Source organism: Rhea americana, unplaced genomic scaffold (genome assembly GCF_003343005.1).
Source record: "Rhea americana isolate MKP2758 unplaced genomic scaffold, rheAme1 scaffold_92, whole genome shotgun sequence".
Taxonomy (NCBI): domain Eukaryota; kingdom Metazoa; phylum Chordata; class Aves; order Rheiformes; family Rheidae; genus Rhea; species Rhea americana.
Window position 1 is genome coordinate 2537275 of NW_028187111.1, and position 13571 is coordinate 2550845.

Here is a 13571-nt window from a genome sequence, read left to right on the forward strand (position 1 = left end):
CAAGAGTGTTCATTTATGTTTAGGYCTTAACCATTTGAAGAGAGCATACATTATCAACAATTTATCTCAGTACTGCCATATAATTTGGAGAAAAAATTCTATGTAATGTTACCTAGTATTTGCACTGGTGTTGATGTAATGGAATGTTTTCACTGTTTTGTAGCTGAAGAGATAAAAAAACTACGGAAACAGCTGGATGAACTCCAGAAGGAAAATGGGAGATACATTGAATTGCTGAAAGCAAATGATATTTGTCTGTATGATGATCCTACAATCCACTGGAAAGGGAATCTCAAAAATGCAAAGGTCTCAGTTGTTATTCCCAGTGATCAGGTTCAGAAAAACATCATTGTCTATTCAAATGGGAGTCAGCCCAATGGAAATAACCAGGGAGCATCTGTCCAGGGAATAACATTTAATGTTGGTCATAATTTACAAAAGCAAACAGCCAATGTTGTTCCAGTCCAGAGAACTTGCAGCCTAGTGACTCCTGTGACAATTTCTGGTATTTACCCTACAGAAAACAAGCCATGGTCTCAAACTACAGTTTCTCCACTGTCATCTACTCAGCCAGTTGTAGCAGGAAATGTTATTGAGCTTTCTACAGCAGAGAACGAGCGAGGAGTGCTTGGTACTGCTCCTGTCAGCTCACAGAACGTTTCTCGCTCCGGAACAGATCAAGGACTACAGTGTTCTTCAAGTAATACACCACAGAATGATCAGAATCTCCCCAAAAGTAAAAATGATCAGGAAGGCACTAAATTAACCAAGAAAACGGTCCCGCAGGGCGTCAGCATTCCTCCTAGTACCTCCACTGAAGCCTTTCAAGTTCAACAGGTGAATGAGACCTGTTCAAAAGCACACAGTTCTAGGAATGAATTGCCAGAAAGTGGTGTAATTTCAAACACTGATGCAGGTTGTATGCCACCTATGAGACTGTCTACAGCAGATAATTTTTCTTCTGTAAATGTCCTCAAAAATAGAGACTTAAGCAGTGCTACGACTTCTGCAGTAGAAGGAGTTAAGGCTGTAACTGCAATAAGCACTCTGCCTGCCAGTCCCCTAGAGAACTGCTGGTCTTTCTCGGGCTCTTCAGGTGTTGGCAGTTCAGATCTGAAAAACATGAGTAGCCTTACACGGATGCCTTCAGCTGGAAATACGCAGACRACATGGACAACTTTGCAGCTAGCAGGAAATACTGTTCAGCCACTAAGCCAAACACCGTCCAGTATAATGACTGCACTATTAAATGAGCCAGTTAATGGTGCTGGTACCATATCTTCTGCTCATAGCAGACCTTTGACTACAAGCATCAGTTGGAGCACTTCTCTGCCTGGAGATGGGCAGGCAGCTGAACAAATTGTTGTGACCTTGCCCTCGTGCCCATCCTTACCTATGCAGCCATTAATCAGTCAGCCACAGGTTAAAACTCAGGCTGCAGGAAATATCCTTCCATTGAATTCAGCTATGCAGGTGATTCAGATGGCTCAGCCTGTTGGGTCAGCTGTTACAGGAGCACCAGCTAACCAGAATGTCATAATTCTCCAGCCTCCAAACGCTGCTCCGTGCCCTCCAATTGTGAGAGCAGAAGTTCCTAGCCAAAACGTTAGTCAGCAGATTGTAATTATACAAGCTGCTAACCAGAACCCTCTTCCCCTCCTCTCTGCGCAGCCTTCTGCTTCTGTAAGAGTTCCCATGAATGGGCCTACTCCAGTCACAAACTCCAGCAGTTCTGTACAAAATGCCCCTCTACCACAGACTTTTGGAGGGAAACATCTTGTCCATATATTACCGAGGCCATCATCTCTGCCATCTTCTAGCTCTACACAAACATTTTCAGTTACAGTATCAAATCAACAGCATCCTCAGACTATCTCATTAAATGGGCAGCTGTTTGCATTGCAACCTGTAATGTCTTCGTCTGGAGCTTCAAATCAAGCCCCTATGCAAATTATTCAACCTACGACCAGCGAAGATCCAAATACCAATGTTGCCCTCAATACATTTGGTGCTTTAGCTAATCTCAATCAAAGCATATCACAAATGGCTGGACAAAGCTGTTTACATTTATCTCTCAGCCACCCTACCAATCCAACAACRGTCAATAACCAGATAGCCACAGTTAACTGTGTGTCGTTAACAACTTCTGCAGCATCTTCGGTATCTTCAGAAGGTTCTGTATTAACTAATGCATCTAATCCAATAAATGCTTCCCCTAAAAAAGCTGCTACTGGTTTGTCATCTACTACAAAATCAAAAAGGACAAACAAAAAGCCAACTACAAAAAAACACTTAGCAGTCGGCAGTAAAGTGTCTGGTCCAGTAGTTCCTTGCAAAAATGCAGGAAAGGTTGATTGTGCTACTGTGGAAACTGTAGTCAAGCATTCAAATGGTGAGGGGTTGCTCGAAAGCACGCCAGCAGTATCCCAAACTTTACCTACGTCGCAGGCAGGCACTGTGGTAGCATCAAGTGGTGTAAGCATTTCTGACTATCRTTCCAAAGAGACTGTGAGCTCTGAACAGACTATGGGATCCTGCTGTGTGCCAGGGCTCAGTTCAGCAGAGATACCCAGTTCTTCACCGCTTGAGTCGGTGATGTCAGAACAGCTGGCACTGATCCTGCCGACTGCCAAAGATGCTGCTCCTCTCCAGGAAGCACGGAGATCTCCCAACAATCCACCACCCGACTCTGTGTTGCCAGAGTCTTCCAAACCCTGTGAAACCCCCAGCACCTTAACGCCCTCTCTTASTGAAGCACATGTGACAAATTCTCAGGTTGCTGGGACATCAGCGGCACAAAGCACCACAGCAGATCATACTTCTGATGCAGGGACAATTTCAGAGTCCTGCAACATTGAGCAAGATTCTTCAATTGAAATGCAAGACACAGACTTGTTAGAGGGACAAGGTCTAACCAAAATGCTCTCTGATCTCACAAAAGAAAGAACAGCCGTGGAAAAAACCTCTTCTTTTTCMGTTCATGAGGAGCATTCTAATTTTCCCACAGAAAACTCTAAATCAGTGAATTCGAATGTTGATCTGCCTCAGAAACAGGAACTCTTGTTAATGAACACAGAAAGTGATGCTCTTTCCCAGCATCATTCCTGCATTTCTGATCAGGAGGTGGTTGGTGCTTCCCTTATTACTAGCAGGCAGGCAGACTCGCCAATGTCAACTAGCTCTGGCAGCAGTCGAGGGTTCTCAGTTGCATCTATGTTGCCAGATACCACTAGAGAAGATATTACTAGCAGCACATCAACAAATACATGTAATAGCTGCACTTTTTCAGAACAAACTGACATTGTAGCTCTTGCAGCAAGAGCCATTTTTGACCAGGTAAACCTTGAGAAAGGTGGAGGAGGAATACAAATTAACATGAGGGAAGCTGTTTCTAAAGCAAGTGATGTTGCACCCTTGGAGAAAGAGCAACAGCCTTATAAGCCACAAGCAGTGAAAGAAAACAGTACAGGTCAACTAGAAACAGCACCAAACAAGTTCACTGCTCAGGATACAGTACAAACAAATGTTGATAGGCAAGTTGAAAAAACAAGCTGTTCTGTAGGAGCTGTGGAAACACCAAACACTTCTTTGCAGATTTCAGTGTCCCAGTCACCAAACATAACCAGTTTAAGTGTAAATAATCTAATACACCAGAGTCATGTTGTCCATCCGCTTGTGAGTTGCTCAAATTTATCCCAGCCTTCAGAGCCAGCAAGTGTTCCTGCAACTGTATGTCTTTCTATTCCATCTAGTTCATACGTAAATCAGTCTCCTGGACCAGCTATGATGAATGAGTATGCTCAGGAACAACTGAATGCTATTAGGGCAAACACCATGCAGGCTCCCCAGCTGCAGGAGTCGCACTTAAAGCAACAAAATCATGAAGGTCGCAAAGACTCTGCCAAACGGGCTGTTCAGGATGACCTTCTGCTCTCTACAGCAAAGAGGCAAAAGCAGTGCCAGACAACGTCCATAAGGCTTGAAGGGATGGCATTGATGAACCGAACACCAGAGGGTGTTGCTGATCAAACACAGATGCTAGTCAGCCAGATTCCTCCTAATTCATCCAATTCAGTGGCATCAGTGAGCAATCAAGGACACGCTGATGGCCTTAATAGGTTATTCCCATCAAACAGCAACTTTGTAGCATCAGCTCTGAGGCAAACTGAAGTTCAGTGCAGTTCTCAACCTTCAATTTCAGAGCAGCAAGGCCAGACAGGGCAGCACTTGCAGCCTATTCAGCATGTTCCTGCTCAAGGTATATCTCATCTTCATAGTAATCATCCATTCTTAAAGCAACAGCAGGCTGGACAGTTAAGAGAGAGGCATCACTTGTATCAGCTGCAGCGTCATGTCACTCATGGGGAAAATTCAGTCCACTCTCAACCTCACAGCGTACACCAACAGCGAACAATACAGCAGGAGGTGCAAATGCAAAAGAAACGAAATCTTGTCCAGGGAAACCAAGCCACACAACTTTCTCTACAGCAAAAACACCACGGAAGTGATCAGACGCGGCAAAAAAGTGGCCAGCCTCATCCTCACCACCAGCAACTGCAGCAGCAGATGCAGCAGCACTTTGGAGGTTCCCAGGCTGAAAAGAACTGTGAAAATCCTGTGACAAGCAGGAACCATCATAACCACCCTCAGAGCCACATAAATCAGGATATTATGCATCAACAGCAACAAGATGTCAGCAGCAGACAGCAAGGTTCAGCTTCCGAACATGTGTCAGGGCATAATCAGATGCAGAGACTCATGACCTCAAGGGGCTTAGAGCAACAAATGGTGTCCCAGGCAAGTATCGTAACCAGACCATCAGATATGACGTGCACTCCGCACAGGCAGGAAAGAAATCGAGTTTCTAGCTACTCTGCTGAGGCACTCATTGGGAAGACACCATCTAATTCAGAACAGAGAATAGGAATATCTCTTCAAGGCCCTCGAGTTTCTGACCAGCTTGAAATGAGAAGCTATCTTGATGTTTCTAGAAATAAAGGGTTGGTCCTTCACAACATGCAGGGCCGTATATCTGTCGATCATACAGTTGGCTCAGATGTGCAACGGCTCTCTGATTGTCAGACATTTAAGTCAGCTGGACCCAGTCAGCAACCAACAGGCAATTTTGATGTACAGGCCTCAAGAAACAGTGAAATTGGTAATTCTGTATCATCTCTCAGGGGCATGCAATCGCAAGCATTTCGAATCAGTCAAAATCCTGGGCCTCCCATAGAAAGACAGAAGAGATTACCCTATCCGCCTGTTCAGGGTATTCCAACAGGAAATTCTCTTCCACCGAGGGAAAATGAAAATACATGCCACCAAAGTTTTATGCAGAGTTTACTTGCCCCTCACCTTGGAGATCAAGTTAGTGGAAGCCAAAGATCAATCTCAGAACATCAAAGGAGTACTCAGTGTGGCGCCTCCTCCACAATTGAATATAACTGTCCTTCAGCACGAGAAAGCGTCCACATCCGAAGAGATGGCGATGGTCAGAATAGGGAAAGCTGTGACATGTCTATCGGTACAATTAACACAAGGAACAATTCTTTAAATATTCCTTTTTCAAGTTCTTCTTCCTCAGGAGATATTCAGGGTCGAAATACAAGCCCAAACATTTCTGTGCAGAAGTCCAATCCCATGAGAATGACAGACAGTCATGGAACAAAGAGCCACATGAATACGCCTGTTTCTAGCAACATGCATGGAGTGGTGAGGCCAGCTCACCCCCATCCTGCGGTTTCTCATGGAAATGCTGACCAAGGGCAACCTTCTGTTCGTCAACCAAATTCTTCAGTTACTCAGAGGTCAAGGCATCCTCTGCAAGATAACGGAGGTTCTAAAATCCGTCAGCCTGAAAGGAATCGATCTGGAAATCAAAGACATGGAAATGTTTTTGACCCAAGTCTTCCCCATCTTCCCCTGTCTACCAGTGGCAGTATGATACTCGGGCGCCAACAGTCTGCAATAGAAAAAAGAGGAAGCATTGTCCGTTTTATGTCTGATGGTCCACAAGTGTCTAATGATAATGCTGCCACTGACCAGCACACTCTCTCTCAGAATTTTGGATTCCCTTTTATTCCAGAGGGTGGCATGAATCCCCCAATAAATGCCAACGCGTCTTTCATTCCRCCGGTTACTCAGCCTAGTGCCACTCGAACACCAGCTTTAATCCCAGTAGATCCTCAAAATACTCTGCCGTCCTTCTATCCACCTTATTCCCCTGCCCATCCTAGTCTTTCCAATGACATTTCTATCCCTTACTTTCCCAACCAAATGTTTCCTAATCCAAGCACAGAGAAGCCGAGCAGTGGAAGTTTGAACAATCGCTTTGGATCCATCTTGTCTCCTCCCAGGCCTGTCGGTTTTGCTCAGCCAAGTTTTCCTTTGCTTCCAGATATGCCACCGATGCACATGACCAATACGTCACACTTATCCAATTTTAACTTGACATCTCTGTTTCCAGAGATAGCCACAGCTCTTCCTCCAGATGGTTCAGCAATGTCGCCTTTGCTTTCGATTGCAAACACATCTGCTTCCGATTCTTCCAAGCAGTCCTCAAACCGACCTGCCCACAATATAAGCCATATTCTAGGTCATGATTGCAGTTCAGCTGTATGAAAACTCATAGACCGACTTCCAGTCTGACAAATTGTTGATGTACTTAAGAAAGACAAAGTGGATCTTGCTGGCATCCCTGAAGAGACCATTCATAGTGTCACTGTTTATTTGCCTATATGTATGTATATGAATACTTTCGTATTTATATACACACTGTATTTCCATCCACCTTACTAACTTTAAAGCACCAGTGCCTATAGCAATGCTTACTTACTGGTAAACGGTAAGAATGCAACATTTAGAGCTGTGCAAATATTGATTGTTGATTTTGCAACATTCAAGTTTGATGTCTGATTGTTCCAGGGTAATTGCCACCCTCAGTAATACTTGTATATAGAGACAGAAGTGAAAGCATCCATATGGGAGACAGAAAAAAAAATGTTAAAGATTTCGTTTTCATCCTAATGAATTCACCTGAAGCTAAGAAGAACTTGAAGAGGCTTGGGTTTATCTTTTCCTTTGTAAAATATCTTCAGGAGACTCAATACAAGTCAAGTCTGTGTTAATCTGGCGTTAATTGATAAAGACATTTGTTGTGCAGTTTTTTGTCTATTTGAAGCCTGTCACATACACTTGACTTAAAGCTGACTTTACCTGGAAAAAAATACTGTGTATCTCCATGGTCAGCAATTAAAAATACTCTTTTAGAGAATTCAGATTCCTTTAAGATATGACTTTCAGTTTCCAAGAAGAATTTTGTTTGAATCTGTTTTACCAATGGCATCATTTAGTGCTGCAGTTTGTCAATGTTTTCATGGAACTTAGCACTCCCAGTGCAGTCAGCAGAGACCCAGCAGTTGTATTTGTTGCCATTTCATTGTTCATATGCTGCAAGTTACCTCAGGGTATTTTTTGTACCTTGTTTAGCACCTTTTTAAGTTCTTTCTCTTCCCCCTCTCCTTTTCTTTGACTCATGCTCAAACACCAACTTCCTAGTTTCTTTGATTGAAAGCCCTCTGTTGTACCAGACAGCACAAGAGTACGGGGCTTATGGCATGCCACAGAAATTAATGGGGTTTCTTGTGGGCGCAGTTGCTGCTTAACATTGCTAACGGCATAAGGGCCTAATTTAATATCAGTACCTTGCACTTGAATAGCACCTTTTATCTAAGCCCATATGATTGTGGGTGGAGGAGGAACAAGAATATGTTCAGACTGAAACATTTGCATACCAGGAAGACATTGCGATTTGAGCATGATGAGGGAGGGGAAATGGGTTTGTATGTGTGCAAGAGACAGTGAATGTGTGTGGGCTAGTTTAAGTCTCCAGTACTTTGACAGATTTTGGTCCCATTTCTTTTAAAGGAAAGGGAAGAACTGCGTAAGTTTTATTTATTTAATGGCTTCTGCATTGTGATTTTTTTCTTGAAACAAGGCAGAAATATGTCTTTTGTTTTTATGATTGGAAATACCATTCCAGATCTTCTTCTTTAAGTAACATAGCAACTTCAGGGTTGCTTGTATGCAGTCCTCCTTTGCCCAGCTGATACAGCTGGGAAGGAGGAGTGGCTGGAATTGCTCTGTGGCCTCTTCTGTGCTCAGGGCAAACTTAGAAACCTGGTGTATTGCTTCCCAGTGCATCCTGTTGCTGCTCTGGGAGCTGTAATACGTCCCTCCCTAGTGCCTCTCTTCGGGTGTGTAGTATAGGGAGGGCATATCTTGTCTTCTTTATGAAGCAATTCACTGTTTTATAGGGTTTTTTTTGTTTTTTGTTTTTTGAAAAGGCAGAAAGAAAGATATTCTTCCATCTCCAGGAGCTGGACCCACAAAGAGGTTGGAAGGTTGGAAGTTTTTTTTCATAGCTCAACGGCCTAATGGCCCTTTTATTTTATTTTATTTTATTTTGCTAGGTCTTGTTGTTATGCTGTTCCAGGAAAGTGAAGAGACTTTAGCATAAGTAAGAGCTGGGGTATGACTGTAGTCCATCCTGAGGATGTCTCCATTGTTAATATTACCTGGGGTGTGATGCTTTCCTGCAAAGCTGAGTAAAATGATTCTATCTCAAAGTGGGAATTGTTTTCTGAGTCAAATGGAGGGTATCTTTAGGACACTAAATTTAAGTGGTGCTTTGATTTTCCTTATTTATTAAAAATAATAGATGGACTATTTATTTCATTTCAAAGCAAGTGTGCTTTTCTGTGTTTGACTGTAAAATGGGCTGTCAGAGTATACTTAGTGCCAACATGGCAGCATTTGGCCTATGCAAAATAGTAGGGTTAGGAATGGCTGCTAGTCCTCAACTCTGAGCAAACAGCAGGTTTGATTTTCCTCTAGTCAGACTCTTAGATCCAATTGATTTTTCTAATGCTGTAGATCCCAAATGGACTGTCTCAGCTAGTAGAATGATTTCTGTAACATTGGATACCTTCATTGGTTCTGGATGGTAAGGACAGGAGGAGAGAACCAGCACCTGTACTGTTCAGTGTGTATGAAGAGTACCTTCACCTCTCGGAGGAATGCAGAACAGTTATCCTTCTTTTTTTTAATGGCATTATTCTTTCTGGAAAAGTATATTTAGTTTTCAAGAAAAAATACTGGAAAATTAAGCCCTAGTTTATAAATCATTCTATAAAAGTGTAAATCCTGCTCATCATTCCAGGCATTCGTGTATTACCACATTAGTTTCCAGTGTTGGGAAAACTCCACACAGTATCTTTGAAAACTGGAGTGAGTTTGTGAACTTATATGGATATATTCTTTTGTATTGATTTCAATATTGATTTCAGTGGTGTTGTATCAAGGTTAAATGTGATCCAGAGTATTCACAGTAGAAGACATTGGCTGTGKTTTTTTTTATTATTATTACTTTATGTTGTGACTCATTTTCTGAGCTGATGTATGGTAACAGGCAGTAACTTTGTTAGTTACTTTCATATGCCCCCTTTTCTGCTTACAAAAATAATCAGAAATAGTAACTCATTTCACAGAATACCTGTAGTGCAGGTAATCACAATATGGGCATTTTAGAGATAGAAMGAGAATGTAATTTTGCAGGAACTGCACCTTCTTGCAGTGTATGGCTCAAAAGCAATTACCATGCAAGCCGTAGTCTTCTCTAGAGGAGTGTATCTTCCATTGCTGTTCCAAGGTATGGTAATTCCCTTGTAATTACCAGTCCACTTTATGCTCCTTCTCAAGATTTTCTGTAAAAGTAACAAATCCAGGAAGAAGAAATACCATTTCTTTACCCTTTGTGATCATGGCAATTTCTGTTGAAGTTCAACCACATACTGCTGCCATAAATGATGCTAAATCATCCTGATGTCATGTGTGTGGGATCAGRAAGACTAATATGAAAAGAAAAATAGGAAGACATGTTAAAACCTTCGGAAAGCTTAACAGTGGAGCTGCTTATTCTGTAAGGAAGGTGGGCTAGGTGGCCTTTTGTTGTACACTAGACTTATTCTTGAGTAAACAGTAAAAACAGCTATTTCGCTTAGCCTGGCTTATGGGTATAGTGATAACTTGGTCTGAAAAAAGCAGCCTCTCTTTCAAAGGGAAGCCATTGCTCACTTTGAGGAATGACTGGCAGTTTTGGGAAAACATCTAGGCTTTTCTTATTTATGGGATTACTTCAGAACATATGCTTTATAATAACTAAAATTTCCCACCTAATCTGCTTTAAGGCAAAAGTACAGAACGAAACTCTGTCTGTTTGGTCCTAATTATCTTTGAGAGCTTCACTCAGATGCATTTCTCCAAATGATATTATTTATTCCAGAATGGCAGTAATGTTGTACTGCAAACTGCTGTTTAGCCCAGTTAAAGAAAAATTGGCTCAGGTGTGTATTCTCTTGGTAAATTGACTGTTTGAGCTGGTCTTTAAATGCTAAATCTGGCCAGGTACCCTGGTTTGAGTGATTTGTGAGTTTGTCACAGGCTGCAGTCTCTTACACRTTTGTGCTCGTATGCGTTGAAGGGGGACAATTGATGGCCTGGCTCTTTCCTGTCAGGAGAGGGGAAATTAGATGTTTGTTAGGTGKTTTTTGCTAGTTTCTAATGGCAACATTGTTCTGGGTTTTCTTCTTAACTGTAAACTCTGCTTTGACAAGGCCATGACTCGGTGTCTCGCATTAATTCTGTAGAAGAAGTTGTTTCAGCTGCTCTTGGCTGCTGGTTATTTCCAAGACCTCAGCTCCCAGTCTGGGATCGAGTGGAAACAGTTACGTCTCTCTCTCTCTCTTTTTTTTTTTTTTTCTTTTTTTTTTTTTTTTTTTTTTTTTTTTTGAAACTGTTGTGTTTAGGTGGCAAGTTGATGAGAAGACCTTAAGCAAGGCTCACCTTTACCCCACTGTATGCTTTGGGGAGAGGGGAAACTCTTGGAAAAGGAGTTTCTTTAAGTTTTGCAAATCAAATAATTCTGTTTAGTTTGTTATAGTAAGACTGCTACAAGCAAATACATTTTCTTCATCATACCTCTATGGCACTAACAACTTGGTATCCTTTTTCTCCTAAGAATTACCTGGCRAGTTTGTTTGTTTTTAAAGGTATATTTGAGGAAAGATTTTGTGGAATGCAATTTTCTCTTTTGTGGTTCCATAATACTTTTTTGGAGGTTACTTACACTGAGTGTTTTATTTTGTTTTTGAAGAAAGGAAAGGAAAAAATACACAGTACTGTTCACTGGCAAAATCAGTAATAGAAATTAAACGCTCAGAGCTACCTTAGAGTGGGACTGCCACAGTTGATAAGAATTGCGCATCTGAGGCGTTCAGCTTGTCAGAAGCAACTCCAGCAAACAGTAACAAAGGGGTACAGGGCTAAATTGCAGGTATTTTAGTTTAATCCTTGATTAATCCTTTAAGAAACCTAGGAAAATAAGAGCAAAATTAGCAGAAGCTGAAAGCGGGCAATAAAATAGTAAAGTATCAACAGGTGTGTGGGTTTTCTTGGGGAGGGGGAGAGAGAGAGCGTGAAAGATGAGCTCAGTTAATAGCAGCTACAGAAACTTAGAAATGAAGTGATTTGAGCCTGTGTCAGAGCCATACTGTAATCTGTTTTCTAGCTCCTGTTCTCTGCTCCAGTCCCTACTCTGATGTCCAGGGGGGAGAGCACATCTCTGGAAAAAACCGTGCTGTGCTAGTGTAGAGCCTCCTGAATTTTGCACAGATTCCCTACCGCACTTTAAAGCTGCGCCGCTGCTGCTGCTGTGATTCATGACTGTAATTCAGTTGCAGAAAACAAATCGTTTGGCAGGGCAACTGCAAAGGGCATTTCCAGTGAGGAATCATTTCATTAATTTCAAGCCCCTGGTGTCTTTTCACCTTATGCAGAGGTGCTTGTGCAGTCCTGGCGCAAGGACTTCGTCACAGACTTGTCCTGTGACCTGTTGCTGGATGATTAAGCGTAGCCTAGTGTGTCAATAGCTGTGATCGCTTCCTCCATTCCCCAAATAATTTTCAAGCTTGCCACCTTAATAATGCGCTCTCTTTGACATGGGAAGACAGCRTAGAATTGAACCTGTTTACACCAAATTGTTCCAGTCTGTCTGGTTCACTACGGTGATAGAGCTCTCTCTGTATCTTCAGCTAAACTTAAGTTTTCTACTAATACTCGCCTCRCCTGCTGCTGCTGATCCAGTGCCCCTGGCAGTTACAGGGCCAAGAGCGCCGGTGCAGACCTACAGCCAGGCGTATGGCAGCTTTTCCGCCCGTGTGGAAGCTGCCTTGTGCTCCGCAGCGTAAYGCTGAGGCTTCAGAGCACCAGCCCCTTATCCCCACTGGCTGCGTCAAGAGCAAATTAGTCTATGAACTGGTAAAAGAACGTACCTTACACAGCCATCTTCTCTCTGCTAATGGCATGCGCTTAGTTACGCTTGTCCCACCAAAGCCATTTATTATTTGCTGATACCTGTTTTTAAATGATAAATCCGGAAGAATAGCTTGCTCTGGTTTCAGAGGGCTGGCCTTTACTTTGGCGGCTAATTTTTGTATTAAAATATATATATAAAAAGAGGCATTTTTACATGTAGGTTCCAAGTTTGCAATATGATGGGACTTAGCTATGCTGCTACAGCTGTCACAAATGTGAAACAACCGAGGTAGCGTGTTGTACCCATGTTCCTGCCTGCTCACTGTGCGAAGGAAAGCAAATATGGATTTTGCCGCAGGAGATTAATCAAAGACGCTGTTGCCCTCAGTGATGTAAATTATTTTTATTTGGTCCAGAACTTTCTGCTGTACTCCTGTTTTATACAGCTGTGAATTGTTTGGATACAGCTCCAGGGGGAAGTCTGTACTATTTTGTAATGGAAAAAGGAAATCTGCAGTAGAAGTATTATACTGAATGATCAGGAACATCATCTTGCAAGTGTAAATAAGATCTTGTTCTGTTTATTTTGACATCTTTTTACAAATGTGTTGCATTCAGGTGTAAATATCCCAAATCATAATCTTGTTCAGAGTTCTGACATTTCTATTGTTAAATGTAACACTTTGTTTAATGGTTGTAATAATTATTTGTATAGATATGAACATTATAGTATTTTATTAAAAAAAAAGGAAAATGTTCTTTGTGTACCATATTCTTTTGTTACAGTTTTTTTTCCTGTGGAAGACCACACGCAACTCATTTTTCTTCAAGCTGTGTTAAAAAAAAAAAAAGTTTTGCTTTCGAGACTCAAAGTTGAAAATTATAGTTTTCCACAGATAGATATTCTCTGTATATACCAGAGTTATATATCCAAATGAAGTGATAACATAAAACTACCTGTTCCAGAAGAAACATACTCATAATGAAGTATCTAAATCATGCCTAAATCATGCATGGCGTATGTTGCTCCTGTACAGGTAACAGTGATCACTGTGCTAAGAGCGAGCTTTTGGAAGTACCTGCCGCTCTCTGCTTTGGTGGCCGTGACGTGCACAGCGCCACACAGCATTTCTTTGGTCGCAGTTCTAGACCTAGGGGCTGTGATCTGGATTAAACTGCTATAGAGACTCTGCAAGGGC

General features: G+C 42.0%; 1 protein-coding gene across 3 annotated transcripts in view; it reads left to right on the top strand.

Moving 5' to 3' along the window:
- Positions 1-13086, top strand: part of USF3 (upstream transcription factor family member 3) — a 36558-nt gene extending 23472 nt beyond the window's left edge. For all 3 annotated transcript variants that reach the window (XM_085324692.1, XM_085324693.1, XM_085324694.1), the window contains one exon: positions 164-13086. In XM_085324692.1, the coding sequence (XP_085180818.1) occupies positions 164-6621 (6458 nt within the window). In that variant the 3' untranslated portion in view covers positions 6622-13086. The remainder of the gene's footprint in view (positions 1-163) is intronic.
- Positions 13087-13571: the final 485 nt, after the last annotated feature.